Below are 18,704 nucleotides of genomic sequence, written 5' to 3'. Positions count from 1 at the left end.
ATGAATCTGGCCATTTAAATTATTAACGGAATAGTTTGTCATTTGGGGATTTTGCTTACTCGCTTGCATGTTAAGAGTTTATTGAGAAACAAGTCATCTTAGTTTGGCATAAAGACTGGAAACAGGCAGTAACATATAGTAGGGGCCGCTCGATTATGGCAAAAATCATAATCTCGATTAATTGGGTCAATAATTCATATCACGATTATTAAAAACGATTATCTATTTACTTTGAAAACATCCATTTATTGAAAAAAGTATGTACAGTATGTTTTTAACAGTTGATTACCCTGAACTTTAAGTATAATTCAACTGAAAAACCAATTAAAAATAAATAAATAAAATAAAATCGTTTTATTTCGATTATGTTGTTTTCATAATCGTTGCAAGCCAAAATCGTAATTGCCATTAAAATATGATTAATTGAGCAGCCCTAACATCTAGCTAGCTTGGAACTGTCTAAAAGGTAACAGCATCTGCCCAACAGCACATCTTACGCTCACTTAGAACTTAAATCTCATATCCATATAAAAACCAAAGCATCCGAAAATATCCCGCTACTCTTTGAATCCCTTTCGTGCCGACTGGGCTATTCGGAGAGGTAATATGTTTTGCACCAAACACATTTGATAACACACACTTACAATAGTCCCTCAGTTCAAAGTGATCACAGGTGGTCCTTGATAAGTCAAGGCTTTCTGAATGATCTACTGTATTAAATATCAAATGGTCTTGTTATAAAGGAAAAGACCAAAGGAGCTGAAGAGATGAAAACAGGTCATACATCACTAATACATTTTTCAAACGCATTTTTTAAAAAGCCAGACACGTTCTTTGGGGAAAATCTGAAGTTACAAATGTCTTTGGCCTATTTTAGAGGCGACTGTAGCCCCCGGTCATTTTCAGTGTGACTAATTACACGTGTATATCGGTCTATAGAAAGTGAGTGAATGACTATAGTCAGCATCACAATGCATAATGAACAAGTCATAGAGAACATGAGATTCATCAGCATTTGAGCGACACGAGACAAAACGTACATTATGGCAGAACCACGCAAACATTACTCGTTGGAGCTACCATGTGGTTTGAGTTGGTTAGCGGTGGTTCAAGGGTAGACAAGTTCAACTCTAATCCTAACTTAATCCATGTTTTCAGAGTAAACACTATAGTTGTTAAAGGACCTCACACACCTCAGAAGATGCATGCACACATTGACTTCTCACAGTAGCCATTTAGTTAATAATGCAGAGGCTTGAGAGTTAGCTCACTTTGAGTGTGGGTTAATGGGAAGGCTCTCTACATTATTAGCCTTTCCAGAGTGCTGGTTTAGAGATCTAAACTACCTCATGAGAGCTCAGTGTCTGGGCGGTGTGATTTACATCATCTGGGTGCTACAAAGTGGAGCGGCACTGACATGATGCCTCCTTTATGTGGGGAGTTGAAATATGGAGAAGGCAGTTCAATCATTTGTATTCACCTGTGCATGTCACCTTCTTCTGGTGTTCGTCTGTTTCTAGTATATAACTTCAGTCTTCTCTCGTTTGCATTTCATATTTCCTCGGACTGAACAGGAAAGTAGGATCCTCCCTTATGTAGGGCTTTACATAATGATTCCGGCAATACACATATGTATGCAAAAAAGCTTGCAAATATGTGCATAATCCAATATGAAGTCTTATTTATACACAATATCATCTCGTTATAAGCACGAGTGATATGAACATGCTTGCATATCACTTGTCTGCGTTGGGTAATGGTCAGTGACATGAGTTTTAGCTCTGTATTAAAAAATATTGGATTTGAATAGAACAGTGACTATGCGTTTTATTTCCACTTTAAAATACTGAGTGAATGGGACTGCAGTTCTAGGACTGTCATCAACACAGTTTAATCTAATATGAACAGCCTAAAACCCTCAAACATCCTGAAAGCTGAAACTCAGCTCTTCAGCCCAAGTGTTTTATTTGTAATCTAATGAGCTGTAGTACAGAGGAGCCAAAACGACTGAAAAATGTGACTGTCTAAAACAGCACTGTAGTTTCAAGCAGACCACACCGCAGCAGTGATGGCATGACTTCAGTCGATTCTTTGCGACTCAGATGTTTCTTTCCCCTTCTTTCTTCAAGGTACAAGGCAAGTCCCTTCTATAAAATGTGCTGAATGTGGGCTTTGAACAAATCTGAACATGCAGGAACTGGGAAGCTCCCAGTCTCCTATACCAACAACACTGCCTGAAATGGCTTAAGACGAATAATCAATTAATCTACACAGTAAAAGAAAAGTTGAAAGGGTGTGGTAACTGTGGATTTTCAATTTGCCACTTTAATCCTTTTAGCCATGCTTGCCTTGAAAAGCCATTTGACTGACAGTCATTTCTGATTGCAGCAACAAACACTGAATTAAATGAATTATGCAGGATGGAGCCCACACATTGGTTGGTCTCCCTTTGTGTTCACCAACCAGTTATATGAATGAGATTAAAAAACAGCGGGAATAATTTGTGTGAAGATTTCTTCCATTTGACACAGAGATATTCAAATGCTAAATGTCTCTGGATAAATGTCTCGAAGCTTCAAATCTTCCAGCCCAGAGAACAGTACATCTTGTTGGCAAAACCAAGAGTGTTGCTTGACCTGTACAGAAAGACTCATATCTATAGAGTTACTGAAGGTGTGCAACAATTTTGCACTCCATGGAAGTAAATAACCCCGCTCACATTCAATTTTCATTAACATTCAGACGTCACTTACATACGAAATCTATTTCTGTAGAACCTCTCAGCAAACACTTAACCAGTGCATTGCTCATAACTAATCCTGAGCAAAAACAATGTTCGTTTGTGCCGTTATCAGGTTTCGTCACAAGTCAGTGAATCTAGGAGGACCCATGGGATCCTGCCAACTGCTTATTTACAAAAGACACACAGCCCTCTCTCCAAAAATGGGACGCGGTTGCATGTATGTGCCAGATTACATAACAAATTCTGCAGTTGAATATGTGTAGCTGTTTCTGTTCATTACAGTGAAGGCTTGAAAACAAAAGCTGCAGGATTCTCCCATATCCCACACGATAGACAACCTACACTGTGATATGTTCCCATGTCAGTCTGCTGAGGTTCTATATCCGCAATATTGCCGTGGTGAAGTATTTTTATTGTTGAAAAAAGCAAGTTTGCATAATGGCAAATTAACAATATAAAACATAGCCTCTTCTACACATCCTGATTTAAGAAATAAAAAAATATGAGCAGTGTTATATACGCCTAGAGTGTCTTATTATGTAAGAAAAGGAACATCTTAAGAAGGAAAAAGGAAAGTTTCTATTCCTCTCAGCTGGTCGCAGCTTATCTGTTCAGGTACGGAGATTAAAGAGTGCGACATAACAGAGTGGCAGAGTGGAGAGCACGGACAGAAGAAAGCCTGCATTAAGAAAAGAGGGATTAGAAGATCTTCTCCATACATCCTGACAGCAGATTTCCCCGATGCTGGGCCTGGCTCTCAGCAGCTCCAGTTAGCTTCCTCTAATGCCTGAAATGTCTTCAAAGGTGAAGAATATTCAAGAAAACATGTCTTTTAACAGAGATGTGTAGTGATGGGATGCACTCTTCCTTCCGCTTTGTAATATGTGCATAATGCCCTGGTATTGTAAAAAGTTTAAAATCTTCGTCAAGAGCAAATAATGAGATAAAGGGATATTCAGAATGTCATTATAACATAGTACAGCTGGGGGAAACACCCAGCTGGAGACAAAGGTTGATCTTTGAGGTACACACAACGAGTGTTGGAACGCTGATGACCATTTGACCACTGATAAAAACACCTTTTGACCACTGATAAAAACACCTTTTGACCACTGATAAAAACACCTTTTGACCACTGATAAAAACACCTTTTGACCACTGATAAAAACACCTTTTGACCACTGATAAAAACACCTTTTTGACCACTGATAAAAACACCTTTTGACCACTGATAAAAACACCTTTTGACCACTGATAAAAACACCTTTTGACCACTGATAAAAACACCTTTTGACCACTGATAAAAACACCTTTTGACAATTTTCAGTAAACGGTCTAGCTGACATTCTCTACATGACATGAAACAAGAGCCATGTCAGTGCCTCTGCCATGAGTCACAACACTGACAGCCCCTCCCCGCTTTATATGTTATGTTATTTAGAACATGGCTGTTTTAAAGAAATTACAGTCGACGGGTCAAGATTCCCACGAAAAGGGGTGGAGACGGTCTCTCTTGCTGCTTGATGCAGAGCCAAAACAAGCTGACCTCCCTCCACGAAGCCCCCTGTCAGCAGGAAGGAAGTTTGGTGTTGTCAGAAGGAGGAGGTCACATTGTGTGTCCTCTTCTATTTCTAGATGCTTGTCATTACACAATGCCTGCATGGAGAGTCGAACTTCTGAACCAATGTTGGGTGTAGGAACAACTTGGCAGGTTTCCACCATGGGTATTTCATTTAGTCTCAAACTGAGACATGTGTTGTTAATGGGTGGAGCAGACTTGGCATTGGCCTTGATCACAGGATCACATTTTTGTAATTGCACATATAAAACTGTAACTCAACCAGATTTGGCCGGAGTGTGAGTTAGACTTTATATTCTGCACTTTGATACTGAGCATCACATCAACATTAGTTTGTTGTTGATGCATCTCTGCACCAGCTGTATGACTGCACCTGTGCTACAACAGCCTCAGGTAAAGTAGCAGCAAAGAGGAGAGTGGAAGGGATGTAAGAGCGCCTATAACTGCATCATGTTAGTAGTGAGCTAAACATACGGAGGGGGATGGGGTGGTCAAAGTCAGATTACCTCATCTAGTGCAAATTGTGTTGTTATAACCCTGAAGGCTGAGCTCAGTGCAAAGAAATGGCAACATTTTCTGTAAGAGACAGCAATCAGTGATCAGTTTATAAACCGGTGTTCTGTTTCCTCGTCAAATCGGTCAGCAAACTGTTCTTCATCATTATTAATACTTCAGTGTCACTCAGATTAAAAGCTGATTTGAGGTTTTGGTGTTAAGCTTGTGGACAACAGCAAGGTTGCATTAGCTTTATGGTGTGTGGACTGTCTGCATCCGCACCTCCTAATGGATTATTCATAATGCATCAGATAAATGCATCCCGGAACACTCTTCATTTATCCTAACCGCAACACTGTTTATCAACCTCTCAATGAGCCAGGCAACTGTGAGTTAACTAGTAAGACACAACATGTTTGTTACAATGTGACAAAGGACATGAATGACAATGCACTCGTGTCCTCTTTTTCCAGATTCAACTATTGTTAAATGTAACTACAGTGAAATAAGACTTACATGTTGCTCCTTGTAGGGTAAGTTCCTCCATTTCGGCTGCAATATCCTCGCTTTCTGTTCTTTTGTTCATTCAAACATGCGAGTTTCGGCTCTTCCTCTCCAGCAGTGCTATCATTCCTCAGGCAGAATGGGGGAGAAACTTGGTGGAGTCGCTCCAGCTGCACCCGAAGTCCTGAACGAACCGGCAGGAAACCTGTCCAAAGCGTCCGGATAAACCAACGATACGACACAAAAAACAAAAACACAGCCAGTATCCGCCTGTTAATGGAGGCACTGGTGGCTGCCGCTGAGAGAAGTTACATAAAAAGGTGTCGAGGGGAATTTAGGAGAAAGAAAGCAGAGGAGGAGGAGTGAGGGAAGTTTCTCACTCTCCGACACACCACAGCTGATGCTCTGCTCGCACGTATGGTCCCTCACTGGCATCAGAGTCGGACTGTACCATTACCGAGAGGGGGGAGCGGGACATACCTTTAGCATACATAGTCAATACTAACTAGAATAGACATTGTGGAAGACGGTTACAGCAATTACTAACTACTGGCTTGCTTACATTATTATATTATGGAAGACTGCATTGATATAAACAGATATTGTATGTGAAAAGAATACTTGTTCCCCTCTGTTTTAATCGGTTCCTCCACACCTACAAAAGAACTACAATGCTCTCACACCCAGCCAGTTCATAGTTCACATTCATTATAAATCTTCCCCTTGAAAAGCATACATTTGACCAGTTTGCTTGTTATATTGTCTGCAACAATAGTCTAAATTGCATTAAGTAGACGTTTGTCCAGGACATCCTACACCAAGCTGTTCTTTTCAGTTTGATTTAGCATGGGAAGAAGTTGAGATGTTAGTATCTCAAAGATAAATGCATCAAATCACTGTCTGTATCCTACTTTTGTTGAAAGTTTAACATTCAAAAGTTATGCAATGTGTCAGCAGAACAAGTATTACTCTCTAGCCTACAGGCATGTTTGAAATGTATGTGTGTAATGTCTGCTGTGTGTATGTTGAAATGCTTTTAGTTTGAGTTTCCCACTCTCTACAACTGATACTCAATATGTACTGTTACTGATGTGTACATGTAACATGTTATTTCAGTATAACGAGAACACTAGATTTTCCTGTCAGCCAGGTTTGATCTTTTGTATGATGGATGTGTTAAACAAGTTACTACACCCAAGGTAAAGCTACAATTGAGTCATCAAATTAGTATTTTCTTCTCAACAGTTAAAAAGTATCACAGTGACTCTCGTCTACCACCTGTAGATTTCTTAGAGCATCTGCCGAGGTGGGGGCTGGGCCAGGGGCTGATCGGCACGCTTGAGAGGGGACACCCTGTCAAAAGGACCCCAGTGGAGCTCTTTTGTGCAGCTGTTGAGTCGTGTTCCCCCAAACCCCCAAGAGCCACCTGTCACTGCAACTGGAAAGTGGGGGATGTGGAAGGAGGTGGGGGGTTGGGTGTATCCTGGAGTGTGTGGTTGAAAGTTGTTGGCATAATTAAAACCCAAAATAGTGATTGTTTAATGTTTAAATCAAAGCCTGCGTTGGATTGTTAATTGACTTTGATCAATTCACACTATGATTCAAATCAATGTTCTTTCAAAGATCCTAGTCCCCCTAAAATAATGATGGGCTGTTGATTCAAGATCTATCTGTAATTTAATCACAGTACAGCATGGTACTTAATGTACTTTTAAAAATAGCAGTTAAAAGTACATTTCCATTCCTTTCAACTGGAAAAGATTGAAGAAGAACAGGAAGCGTCTTTGAGTGCAAACAAAAGATCGATGGCTTCATATCTTATCAAAAACTCAAGACCACACAAAAGTTTAGTTTGTTTAAAGACAAAAGAAACCAATTTATTTTTGTTGTTGTGTTTTGTTAAAAAAACAAGACAGATCATTGAGCCTAAAAGTTGTTATTTCAAGGCTAATGGTAACACGGTCAAATCTGTTGGACAAATAAATACATTGGTTGTGGTATCGTTGTTTTAATCTGTTGTATTGTGAAAAAAAAGAAAGAAGAACCAATGTGAGCTTATGATAAGAGGGCTGGAATGTGGTAAACAGTGATGTACGCATGCAGTACAGCCAATACCCATAGGAAAATAAACTTTAACTAAGAAAGATTCAACTTAGAAATTATTCTTTTGCTTCTTATTCATGATTTTGCACATATTTTAAGGAAATGCAAGAAATGCAGAGGTCATTAACATCTCCTTAACCTTTCAAGTGCTCTGCAGATGCATGTTTTTAGATCTTTTGTGCTGCATCTTAAGCAAATGCATTGAAACCCCCCATCCATTCATCCTTTTTATACTCATCTCTATATCCAGCTCTTGAGCCAACACGTGCACACACTTGCACATGAACACCTGTGCACACATGCATACTACTGTTGTGAGCTTGATGTCTTGTTTATTTTAATCTTAGGTCCATAATTATATTAGGCACAAACAATTCTGTTTACTTTCTGCAAAATATAAAAAATTCAACGCAATGAAATTCATAGCAAAATTAATGAATAAAGAAAAATGTCAACATGATTTATATAATTTTTTGAGCAGTTATACAGATCTTACACAATAAACAACTAGTTTGATTTGAAACTGGAAGGGATTTGATATGATTGAGCGGTCAAGGCAAATACCAAACCAAACATCTAATGAGTTTCTTTATAATGTATATCTTACCAAAAAGAAGATTTTTATAAAACATGTGCAAGTGTTACATAAAGCATTACTATTCAACTATGGGAGCAGGTGCTTGAGCCAGCAGTCTGATAGGAAAATGAAATGGCTCTAGATAAAAGCTTGCCTCAAAGTCTTGAACATCACCATGCTGTGCCAATGAGCCCTTCAAGGTAAGGTGGATTCAAATAAGAAAAAATAACACAGTCATCCTCCATTAGCAACATGTTAGATGTGCTGAAATGGTGCATGTGCTTTCAGAGTTTTGCAGAATGAAACAGTTTGTCATAAAGATACACATTAATGCGTCATAGGGCCTTTTGTGTCTCTTTCTACTCTAATACCCCTTGCTCCATTTATTGCTTAGAATTCAGGAAAAGTTTTATACGCCATATGTGAACCTATGTCTGTCCAGTTGTGAACCACCTGTGTGACCTCACTGCACAGGAAGTAGAGGCTCCTCTTATAACCTTCCCTCAGTGGTCAAGAAAGGTCTCGATTTTTAAGCTGCAGCTGCACTCCTCACACACATACACACTCACTCACTCACACACACACACTCACTCACTCACTCACTCACTCACTCACTCACTCACTCACTCACTCACTCACTCACTCACTCACTCACTCACTCACTCACTCACTCACTCATCTTATTAAATTGCAACTGATGGCCGTAAGCAGCTCATTCTTTGAAGAAAAAGACAGTTAATTAAGAAAACTGGGAAAGAAAGAGAAAACAAAAGTCATTACTACTAAGAGGATGTGATTGCATCAGTAAATAAACATCCACAAAACAAGGGGAACCGACTGGAGAGATAAGAAAGCAGAGGAAGAAGGCCCCAAGGAAAGGAAGAGGGAGTTTGGATCCAGTGACAGACTCTACCAGACAACTGATACCAGAGTACAGAGGGGTGCCGCTGAGGGTTTATCTGTGTAAAGATAGTATTCTCACGCCTGATGTCTCTCTTTCTTTGCATCTCATGGGTACTGAGCTGTTTGAACAGGAACCAAGTACAGGAAGTCCAACACTATGAACTAAACAGAAACCCGTTTGATTGGATGGCCAGGTGTTCAGGAGAGGAAAGAGCATTGCAATATCCTGTACCTAAATGTGGATATGCTCCCAAAAAGCAAATACACTAATGTTAAATGACTCTCATGTCACCCGTCTTTGTTTTACTGTAAAGATATTCCAATCTAATAGTTCGATTAAAGTGTGCATATTGTAGGATTGTTCTGAAGTTATTTCTGGTTACCTCTCAGTTGGTTTTGCATTCCCTCAGATGCTTACAATGCTTTAACCATATCCACAGCCACAACTTCATCCACTACCAATAGGAAAAGCCTTTGCAATTGTGCTCACAGCCATTGGCATGTCGGAGCTCCACCTCATTAAAGGGCAATGCGTAGTTTCAAAAACAGTTCTGACGGTGACCCTTCAAAAGAAAAAGGACAAGCAGCTAATCTGCACTAACAAGACTTGCTAGCATTGTTCTAGCAGCTACCAGAACATTTTTGCACCATCACTTTACAAAAGAAAAACTCTTATTGTTCTATTCCAAGGAGCATGGTCATCAACAGCTTTGCCAGTGAGTCTAGAGGTCAGCCACTGTGAATAGCAAGGGTAACCCTCAGCCTGCTAATGAAACAACAATAGCAGGAATGTTCTGAGTGTCCCTATAGAACATAGACCCAGCCTATGTTATAGACTTCTGAATACACTATCACTGCCTTTAGCAAATGGTAGCATTGAGGTAGCAAGGGTGGTGCAGCATTAGGGAAGGGTGGATACAAGGCTAATTAACTCTGATGGATTTACTGCAGAAAAATGATTATTTATACACTTGCTTCCACTATTCTAGCTAAGACACTCAGCAACGACGGGTTTGCACATAACATTTCAATGACCTGTGTTACGGTACAGTTGCTGGTTCAGTTTGTCAGGTTTCAGAAAGCAAAACACTATTTTGGTTACGTCAGTGTCTCAACTCAGCAGGGGTCAAAGGCCAACTGCACCTGTAGGGAGGCTTCAGGGTCTTATAATTAACGATCGTCAAGCCTTTTGTTTCCTAGTGTGATTAAATCACATGTCACACTGAAAAAGTGTGTGTGTAAGCACGGACAGAGAGGGAAAGACAGAGTGTGGGAGCGTTCACTGTTTCTTTGTGTTTCTCTCTAGGGTGCTGGGAAAAAGAGCAGTGTTTATTCTGAATCATATGAATTTAGACCGCCTCTCATTGTGGACTGGGATTTTGTCTTGAGCTGGGAGGTATTGATGTATTGTAAGTGTAACATCAAAGAGCCTTGTAAAATGTGTTACAGATAAAGCGCTGTATGTGGAGACTTCTTCTACATTGTTTTGTGAAGACCGGAAGATTTAATCTGATTAAGTATCTTTCATTCCACTTCTGTCTCTCATGTTGGAACTATCAAAAAACACAAGTAAAAGATCATTAACCAATTCCTCCAGCAGTTTTGTACTATATTCTGGGGGACAAATTGAAAATAATGGTCAAAACCGAAGCAGCAGAGGGTCATTATGGGTCAAGCCCCCCAATGTTTTTTTACATCCATGCCTCCATTACATCATGCATCCATAATTAAATCATTTGGGTTATTTTTCAATTGTTGTAGAGCTCCTACCAACGCCAAATGAGACATTATATTGTTCTCACATACTAAATATTACTCACACATAAACTGACTTTGATGTTCAAAAACAACTTATTTGAAAAAAAACACCGATATAATATTTGTTAAAGCAATTAAATGGCTTTTAAATAACGACATTGTTAATGTACAATTGTTTTTATTTAAGGCAATTTACAATTCCAAAATGGTATTTGCTGTGTCCGAGGAACCCATTACGTAACTGAGTCTGTTCGTGGATATGTCAGGTCTAATTTTAAGGTTAATTACTTTAAACTGCTCTCCATACTGCATTCAATGCAGACGGTAATTAACACAGCCCACCACTGCTCATAAACGCCTCTTGCACGGATCTTCCTTGACATTTTTGTCCTGGTCTCTCCAACAACAGGTGGCATTGCCAGGGGCTTATTTCGCCGTCTTGTATGAGGAATGTGATCCTGCAGACCATGACGTAATGGTCTAAAAACGTGCTATCAGTTAGAAGCAGGGCCAAAACACGTGGAGTTGGCTCCTCTCTCCGCTCACCCCCGGGGCCCCTCTCTATTCTCCTTTTTCTCGTCTCTCTCTCTCCCGCACCCCCAGCCCCTCCACCTCCCTTCTGCTCCACCGCACTCTCTGTTTATGAGTGCATGAATCGCTCCATTTCACTATACCCAACTCCCAGCCCACTACCAATCCCACAACTGCTTCAATAATAGAAGTCCCCCCTCCCTGTGCTTTCATTTCCATGACAACTCACAATGAGGATAGAGAGAGAGGGAGAGAGGGAGAGACAGAGACACACAGAGAGAGAGAGAGAGAGAGAGAGAGAGAGAGAGAGAGAGAGAGAGAGAGAGAGAGAGAGAGAGAGAGAGAGAGAGAGAGAAATAGCGGAGCTAGAAAAAGTGTGAATGAGAGGGTAGGAGTGCCTTCCCTTGACCTCTGTGTCCATTTGTAAGGAGGGAAACCTTCACCACCACAGACAAAGTTTCAGTGAGGTTAAACTGGCCAAACAAGAGAGCAGCAGCAACGCTCTGTCATCATGAGGCACCGTGCTCTAGAGCAAGCAAGTTAAATTAGAGCTTTATAGACTATAGTGCTCATAAAAGAATAATCAAAGTGCTTTACAGGGGGAAAAGGAAAGAGAAGAGGCAGATAAGAAAACAACTTCAAGTCTGCAGCCACGCCAGCAGCTTGGTGGCTTTCTCACAGATGCTTTGTTACTACGTTTCTAAACTTTCTCTGGTTATATTAAGGCAGAAAAAATGCCATGTCAACATGCTAACAGTGACAATGCTAATCTGCTCAATATATAGTTGAGCATATTAGCATACATTGGTTAATTTGCAGTAAGAATAATACGCACAGCTAGTATGTTCAAGAAATTAGACCAAGTGGGATGTGTCTGTCTGTCTGTACCAAATGTAATGGAAATCTGGCCAATGTTTTCGATACAAGAGACGATGGCACTTAAAGAGCCTGTGACACGAGTGTCCCCCATCATCCAAACCCATCAATTTGAGTAAATATTGTCCCCTTGAAAACCGTTACTGAACTGATTTTGGATATTTGTACTTTGATAACCATTAATCTGCCCTTCAATGTTGACCATTTCCTGGATCTGCTCGGGGATTCTTCAAGTCCCGCCAAATTACGTGTGACGTCATTGCGGGCACAGCGCTCCAGCTGCACCGTTCAAGATCCCAGCATCTGCATGTAAACGCACGATGGCGCACACAGCAGCAAGCTCAGACAGCGATGACAGTTTCATTTTGAACGTGTCTGAGAGCTCATATGAGTCTGACGGATCGCTTTATGTTGTATCTGTTAGAAGTTTAAGAATTAGGTGCGTCAATATGGGCGATCATACGGTCATGTAGCCAGTGGTGGAATGGGACTAAAAATCATCCCGGGACTCTCGACCGGCCCACTTCGGTACCGCTAGTAAATTGTCAACGGGGGGAGTGGGGGATGTCAGGGGCGGCGGGTGCTGTAGGTCAGGGTTGCCAACTCTCACGCATCTGGCGTGTGACACACGCTTTCACTGTCAATCTCACGCTCTCACGCTGCCCAAACTATTCTCACGCCAAAAAACAAGAATACCGAAGACTAGAAACGGTTTTGAAAACTTTTGTCAGGTAGTGATCGTCTTCTCAATAGAACATCTTTGATAATGTCTTCTGGCCAATCAGAATCAAGCTAGCTGCGGCCGCATATGTAATGATATTATATGATCGATGATCTGATTGATGATGTAATATGAATGATAAGTGCGACACGTCGGCGTTTTCTCTGCATACGGCAGTTTAAACTGTATTTCCTTTATCCTGTAATATGACTTGAGAGATTTAAACTCCGCACACTGAGTTGATCTATTTTCTATAGACGCCGGAGGCGGGCAGCGTCAGGTAAAAAAAGTTATTTAGCCTTCCCAAACCTGAGCCTCACGCGCCGCCTATGGGGGATGTGCTAGTGATTTATCCGACCGGCCCACTTCGGTACCGGCCCATCGGGATTCGTCCCGATGGCCAGTCCGCGACTGCACCCAGCCCACGTAAACTGTCAACGGGGGGAGCCTCGCTGCGGGGAAACGGTGGACCTAGTGTCCCGATCGGAGTGGGAATAATAATAATAATAATCTGTGCATTTTATCCATTAATTTCCCCAACATTGTGGTGAAAAAAACACACATTTAATCCATGTTGGTGTACTACTACAAAAAGCATCGGTTTGTTTTCTCATCAGGAAATGCACAAACAAACGATTTGTAATCATCATTCTCACGATCATTTAATGTATCATATGTTCGCCGAATTGACATGAAAGCACTAATACATGTAGTTTCATCCACTTGAGTTTACAACTACAAAAATAATCGATTTGTTTTTATATCACATCCTACGGGAGGAAATTCAGCAGCTCTCACTACCGATTTGTAATCCTAATGTAATCATCATCTTCACCACGATCATTTATGTTTATGTTCGCCGAATTGACATGAAAGCACTGACAAATATGAATATACTGTAGTCAACTTCATTAAAACGTTATTAACGTGCCTAAACTCAGTAATTCACAATTTCTACGCATGACAACACACTTTGTCCGTGTTTGGCTCTCTCGCCGCACAGTGAAGCGTTCCCGCATTGACGTCACTTCCGGCTTCCCCCAAAACATCAAAATGAGTCGAAGGAATTTCCCCGCGATGTTCGAAATTATTGATATTTAACGGAACGGTATCGCTTTTTCTTTTTTAAACTGACGGTTCGAGATTACTAGTAGCCCAATATTTCATTGCACAACAGTTGTTGGGATGCTGTCACAGGCTCTTTAAGGGAAATTCAGGGATCACTAAAGTAATTACATTGTTTGAGAATCATTCATGTCTGTATCATTTTTTAACCAAATCTTTGGTTGGTCTCTGGATGATTGAAAAGTTTGACCTACTGGCTATAATATTTTGTTAAAATCACAAAAATGTAAACGTCATAGCGGCACTAGTGGAAAAGTGAAAGGGTTACCAAACTCTTTTCCATGCTTTTCTCCACAAACTTGTATACAAATATATCCAATAGTTCTTATAGTACATACATCTGGAACAAATTGGAAGGGGGGACACAGACTAACCATAACATATTATAAAAGTGATATAATGCAATATACTTTCCACTTCTAATACATGGGTGCAAATTCATAAACTTTTGTTACCTTTGGAAAGGTCTCAATAATGCTACAAATCAAAGTTCAGCCCTCAGTGATAGAAAACATGAATTCAGTGTCCCATGGATGGGTTCTCTTCTGAGTGTCAGAAACACAACAGAGATAACAAAAAGGGTGAAAGGTCTTGAGGTCATGCTGCAGTGAAGCTTTGTCACACACACGTACACACATGCTCTTTACACATGCACACACGCATAAGATTAGTTGTTTTAATTCACCTCCCTGGATTACAGGATTAATGCTATGCCTCAGCACTTGTGAGGGAATATTTCTGTCCAGCTGTGACCATTAAAGCTGTCCATTAATTGTGTCAGTGGTGTATTGCCTTTGGCTGCTATTTAAAGGCCATTCTTTTTCAAAGGTTTAGTGGAACAAAAGAGATAACATGACATTAGTGGCTTGCAGTTTATCTCTTAAAGATAATTCCTTCCTCCTTCTGAGGGTGATAAAGATAACACAATTCCTCCGTGTCCTGAGGGAGACAAATACCGCAGCCATGTATTTGGCAAAACATTTCCTAAAAACATCTGTGAATGACAACTACTCTATGTAAACAAATCCTGACCAGTCTGAAGCCTCTGTGAGGTAATCCAAGACTAATTCATACTATTTATGTACATGTCGAAATTCCAACACAGTATCAGTGTCATCAACGCTCAGGGGAGTGACAGCAATGCAAAGAATGCTCTCATTATCTGCTCTGTGATCATATTGCACACTTGTGCTGTAGTGTCAAAAAACTGTATGGCAGGGTGAAGAATTAAAGCAAGAACATAATGAGGAGAATGGCAATGACCTATGTGTAGTAAACCTGCAGGCATTTACACATGTGAGTACACACTTCATACCGACCTCAGTATTAGACACACAGCAACCACCTTGTCAGTTAGGTTTTTATTTTACATTATGAAAGAAACATCAAAGAAGAAATGAAAAATCACTCGAAGTGGTGGTGCACTCAAGACTAGAGCCACTTTTGATGTATCAGAGTGGATATAAAAGTCTGATTCATGCTGCAACCTCACTTCTGCATTTTTCATCCAATCAAGCAAGAAATGGCTATGCGTGTTGCCGCAAGTTGAGACCAGGACAGTGGGGTGACCCGTCCTATAGGAGCTGGCAAGGAAGAGAGGATGAAATCAGTAATCCCCGGGGTTCTGGGCCTCCCTGTGTTGCGTCCTCAATCCCCCCAAGAGTCTGCCAAAATCCCCCCGACAGCAGTCCTCGTTATTTGCCTATCAGTGGCTTAGCCTCACCCCAGACAGAACAGAGAGGGATTTACTGTAGAATACAAGAGAGTACGAACAGAGAAACACTGAGGATAACACAAACAAACATTCCTTATATAGAGATACATAAATCCCCCAGCCATATGGATAAGACTAGAGAAGTTAATGTCTCTGAGAAGTTAAAACATTTATGATAATAGAATAAAAGAGAGCTGTTGTATGTTAGGATAACATTTCAATTGCTAGTGTAAACAATGAATACATAATAATAGAATACATGGAGGCGTGTGGTGCAGTGGTGTGTGCGTTAGTGTTCGGATAAGGGGAGCACAGGTTCAAACCCCACTGCAGTCAGCATGTCGTTGTGTCCCTGAGCCAGACACTTCACCCCAAATTGCTCCTGTGGGGATTGTCCACAGTATTGAGTATGAAAGTCGCTTTGGATAAAAGCGTCTAACAAGTGACATGTAATGTAATGCAACAAGGGAACTGTAGGATAACATTTCAGTTTCTAGTGTGAACAATGACAAGACACTGTAACCTTGACAGTCCTCTCACTATTATAAATAGATCAGTTTCCTACATGAGCCATGTTGACACTGACTCAGTGGCGTGCACCATTATGTCTGATCAAAGCTAAAAGTTTGCATCCTATTAGCCGGACAATCCTAAAGCTATTGTGTTATAAAGCTCATTAGAAAAAGGGGGACTCAGGGGGTTGCACTCACATTACATTAAATTATCTGAATTAGGAAATGAGTTTAAAGTGTCAGCATGCTGCTTGTATTGTAGCTGTAAGGCACTGTGACTCACACTTAACGTAGCACGTTAGCATGCCAAACATGACCACAGAAGAGAGCCATGTGAATACCATGAATGAGTATCTAACTTAGTTTTAATCAGAGAGGAAGAAGGAATCAGAAGTTACGATATCTGCTGTCGTTTTTAAGAGAAACACATGCAGCAGCCAGTCAGTAACACATGAGTATATTAAAACACTCTAATGTCTGATCATTTACACTTTGCTTACCATTAGCATGTAGAAACTGGAACAACCTTTCCAATGTCATGTATCCAGAGGATATTTCTTGTAGTATTCATCACAAGATTAATTTACAACATAAATAACAAGGTGGCAGGGTAGTGGCGTGAAGAGACAGGGTAATGCCAAATTGAATTTAGTTGATAATATCAGACTATTAATTTCCTGTCTGTCACCTTCCAAGGACGGAGGAGGGCGCCTCGCATGATTTATTGGCTCTATACCTTCGGATTTGTTCAGCGTTCTAGATTATTTCAGAGGTACTTTAGGATTTTCCTCTTCACTGTGAGAATCCTGACAGTATTCTTTCCAAAATGTTTTGGGAGACTTTTGTTTTAGGACCTGATGCTCAATGAATTCATTTCAAATGTCATTAATCCAATAACACAACAAAGGGGAAATGGCTGTTTTAAATTATAGTTGGAGCTGCTGTCGTTTAAGGCCCTGTCACACTGTCCCGAAATTGACACCCGATGGACACACGAATATGGAATTGTGAATTTCGCACGATGATGGCCCCGAACCACACACGAAGGCAACATTTACATTACATTTAAGACATACAACTGCAATGAAAGTACCAAAAACAATTGTGTTACAGTACTATGATACTGTACTGATATCTTCAGACTTTGTTCTTTACTTTATCCGTCGTTATATGTAGAAAATATTACGTTTTCTCCGTAATGTTGTTTCCATAACAACAACAACTTCCTGTCAACTGTCCTTCAAAATAATATATTATATCCTTTTTAGTTTCACAGAACACAAATTGGGTTATTTACATAATATATTTACATGATTTTGTTGTGCAAATAAAACAACCCGATGGACACACGATAAAGGAAATGTTCAAATTCGGCTGTGATCGTAGCAACATCGGGTCATTCGTGAGGGCATCTTAAGCCTTCGTATGACCGCCGGTGGAGTTTCTCAGGCTCCGGCAGCAACTTCGTGAGCGGTGGCAAAATCTTTGGCATGCCAAAAAATTGCCGAAGGACCTTGCGAAGGTTCATTTTCGTGTTGAATTCGTGTGTCAATTTTTCCCTTCGTAAGGCCATCTTGAGGGCATCGTGTTATCATCGGTGCCATCGGGCATTCGCCCCGATCAGAGTGAGGGCCAGTAGCGTGGCGTGGGGGAAAATGTAGGGGAAGCCCATTTTTTGGGTCGGGGGGCGGTCAATAACGTAACCAGATGAGTGATTACAGCGCCCGGTATCATTTTACACACATTTGTATCACACAGATGCAGGACTTGCACACGCCTGTTATCTAACCGACAGGTCCGCACGCACTGTCCAGCTGAAACTCTCTTCTTATTAATTTAAGCATTTTACTTATTAATGTATGCAGACAATCACACAATCTATGTGATTTTTGGATTTACCGTGCCTCTCAATTGCCCGTGACAGGTTGGCAAGGTCGATGAATCCTGAAGTTGCCCAAGTATTGTTCAGGGAGCACGAATCCTTGTCAAAAAGAAGACATGGCCAGCCAAATAGACGCTGAAGTTTAGCGCTTCCAGTTAGCCACTCCGTGCGGACATAATTGTCCTCATTGAACGTCCGATTCTCTCCCTTTTTCCTCTGCGTACACACAGCTCGAGTGCGGGCATTGGCCTGTCATCTGATTTAATTTTTAGTTGCTGCTGTAGCGGAAGTTTAGTAAAGTTATGTTTGATTAAGTACGCCAAATCTCCACCCTCCATAATGCTTCATTTGCTTGATAATTTCTAACGGCGGTGATGACAGTTACAGTATTAAAACTGATGTTGATGTGATTTGATTGGATGGCAGTGTCCAATCAAATCGCCAGCCGCCAGCCGTCCCTGAAGGGAAGCTAGAGGCGGCTGGCTTCCCTTGGCATGGCCCTGACCAATCACAGGTTGGCAGGGGCATCACGTGGGCCTCATCTGATTGGTCAATCCCTCCATTTTTTTTCACCAAAGGAAGCCAGATTCGGCTGGCCTCCTCTCGCAACAGTGAGTGCAATCTACTGTTTCACCATAACATCTAGAGGGGCGCTGTTTGTTTCACTCTTTGTAAAATACT

The 18,704-nt window shown here is 40.9% G+C and overlaps 1 protein-coding gene across 6 annotated transcripts in view; it reads right to left on the bottom strand.

The window, feature by feature from the left end:
• map7d1a (MAP7 domain containing 1a) overlaps positions 1 to 5,739 on the bottom strand; it is a 40,718-nt gene extending 34,979 nt beyond the window's left edge. For 3 of the 6 annotated variants that reach the window (XM_034232932.1, XM_034232939.1, XM_034232948.1), the window contains exon 1: positions 5,334 to 5,739. In XM_034232932.1, the coding sequence (XP_034088823.1) occupies positions 5,334 to 5,403 (70 nt within the window). In that variant the 5' untranslated portion in view covers positions 5,404 to 5,739. The remainder of the gene's footprint in view (positions 1 to 5,333) is intronic. The other 3 variants (XM_034232927.1, XM_034232952.1, XM_034232961.1) reach the window with 1 other exon arrangement.
• Positions 5,740 to 18,704: the final 12,965 nt, after the last annotated feature.

This window comes from Gymnodraco acuticeps, unplaced genomic scaffold (assembly GCF_902827175.1).
Source record: "Gymnodraco acuticeps unplaced genomic scaffold, fGymAcu1.1, whole genome shotgun sequence".
NCBI classification, from domain to species: domain Eukaryota; kingdom Metazoa; phylum Chordata; class Actinopteri; order Perciformes; family Bathydraconidae; genus Gymnodraco; species Gymnodraco acuticeps.
The sequence above is the reverse complement of the archived record's forward strand: the minus strand, read 5'-3'. Positions and strand labels throughout refer to the sequence as shown.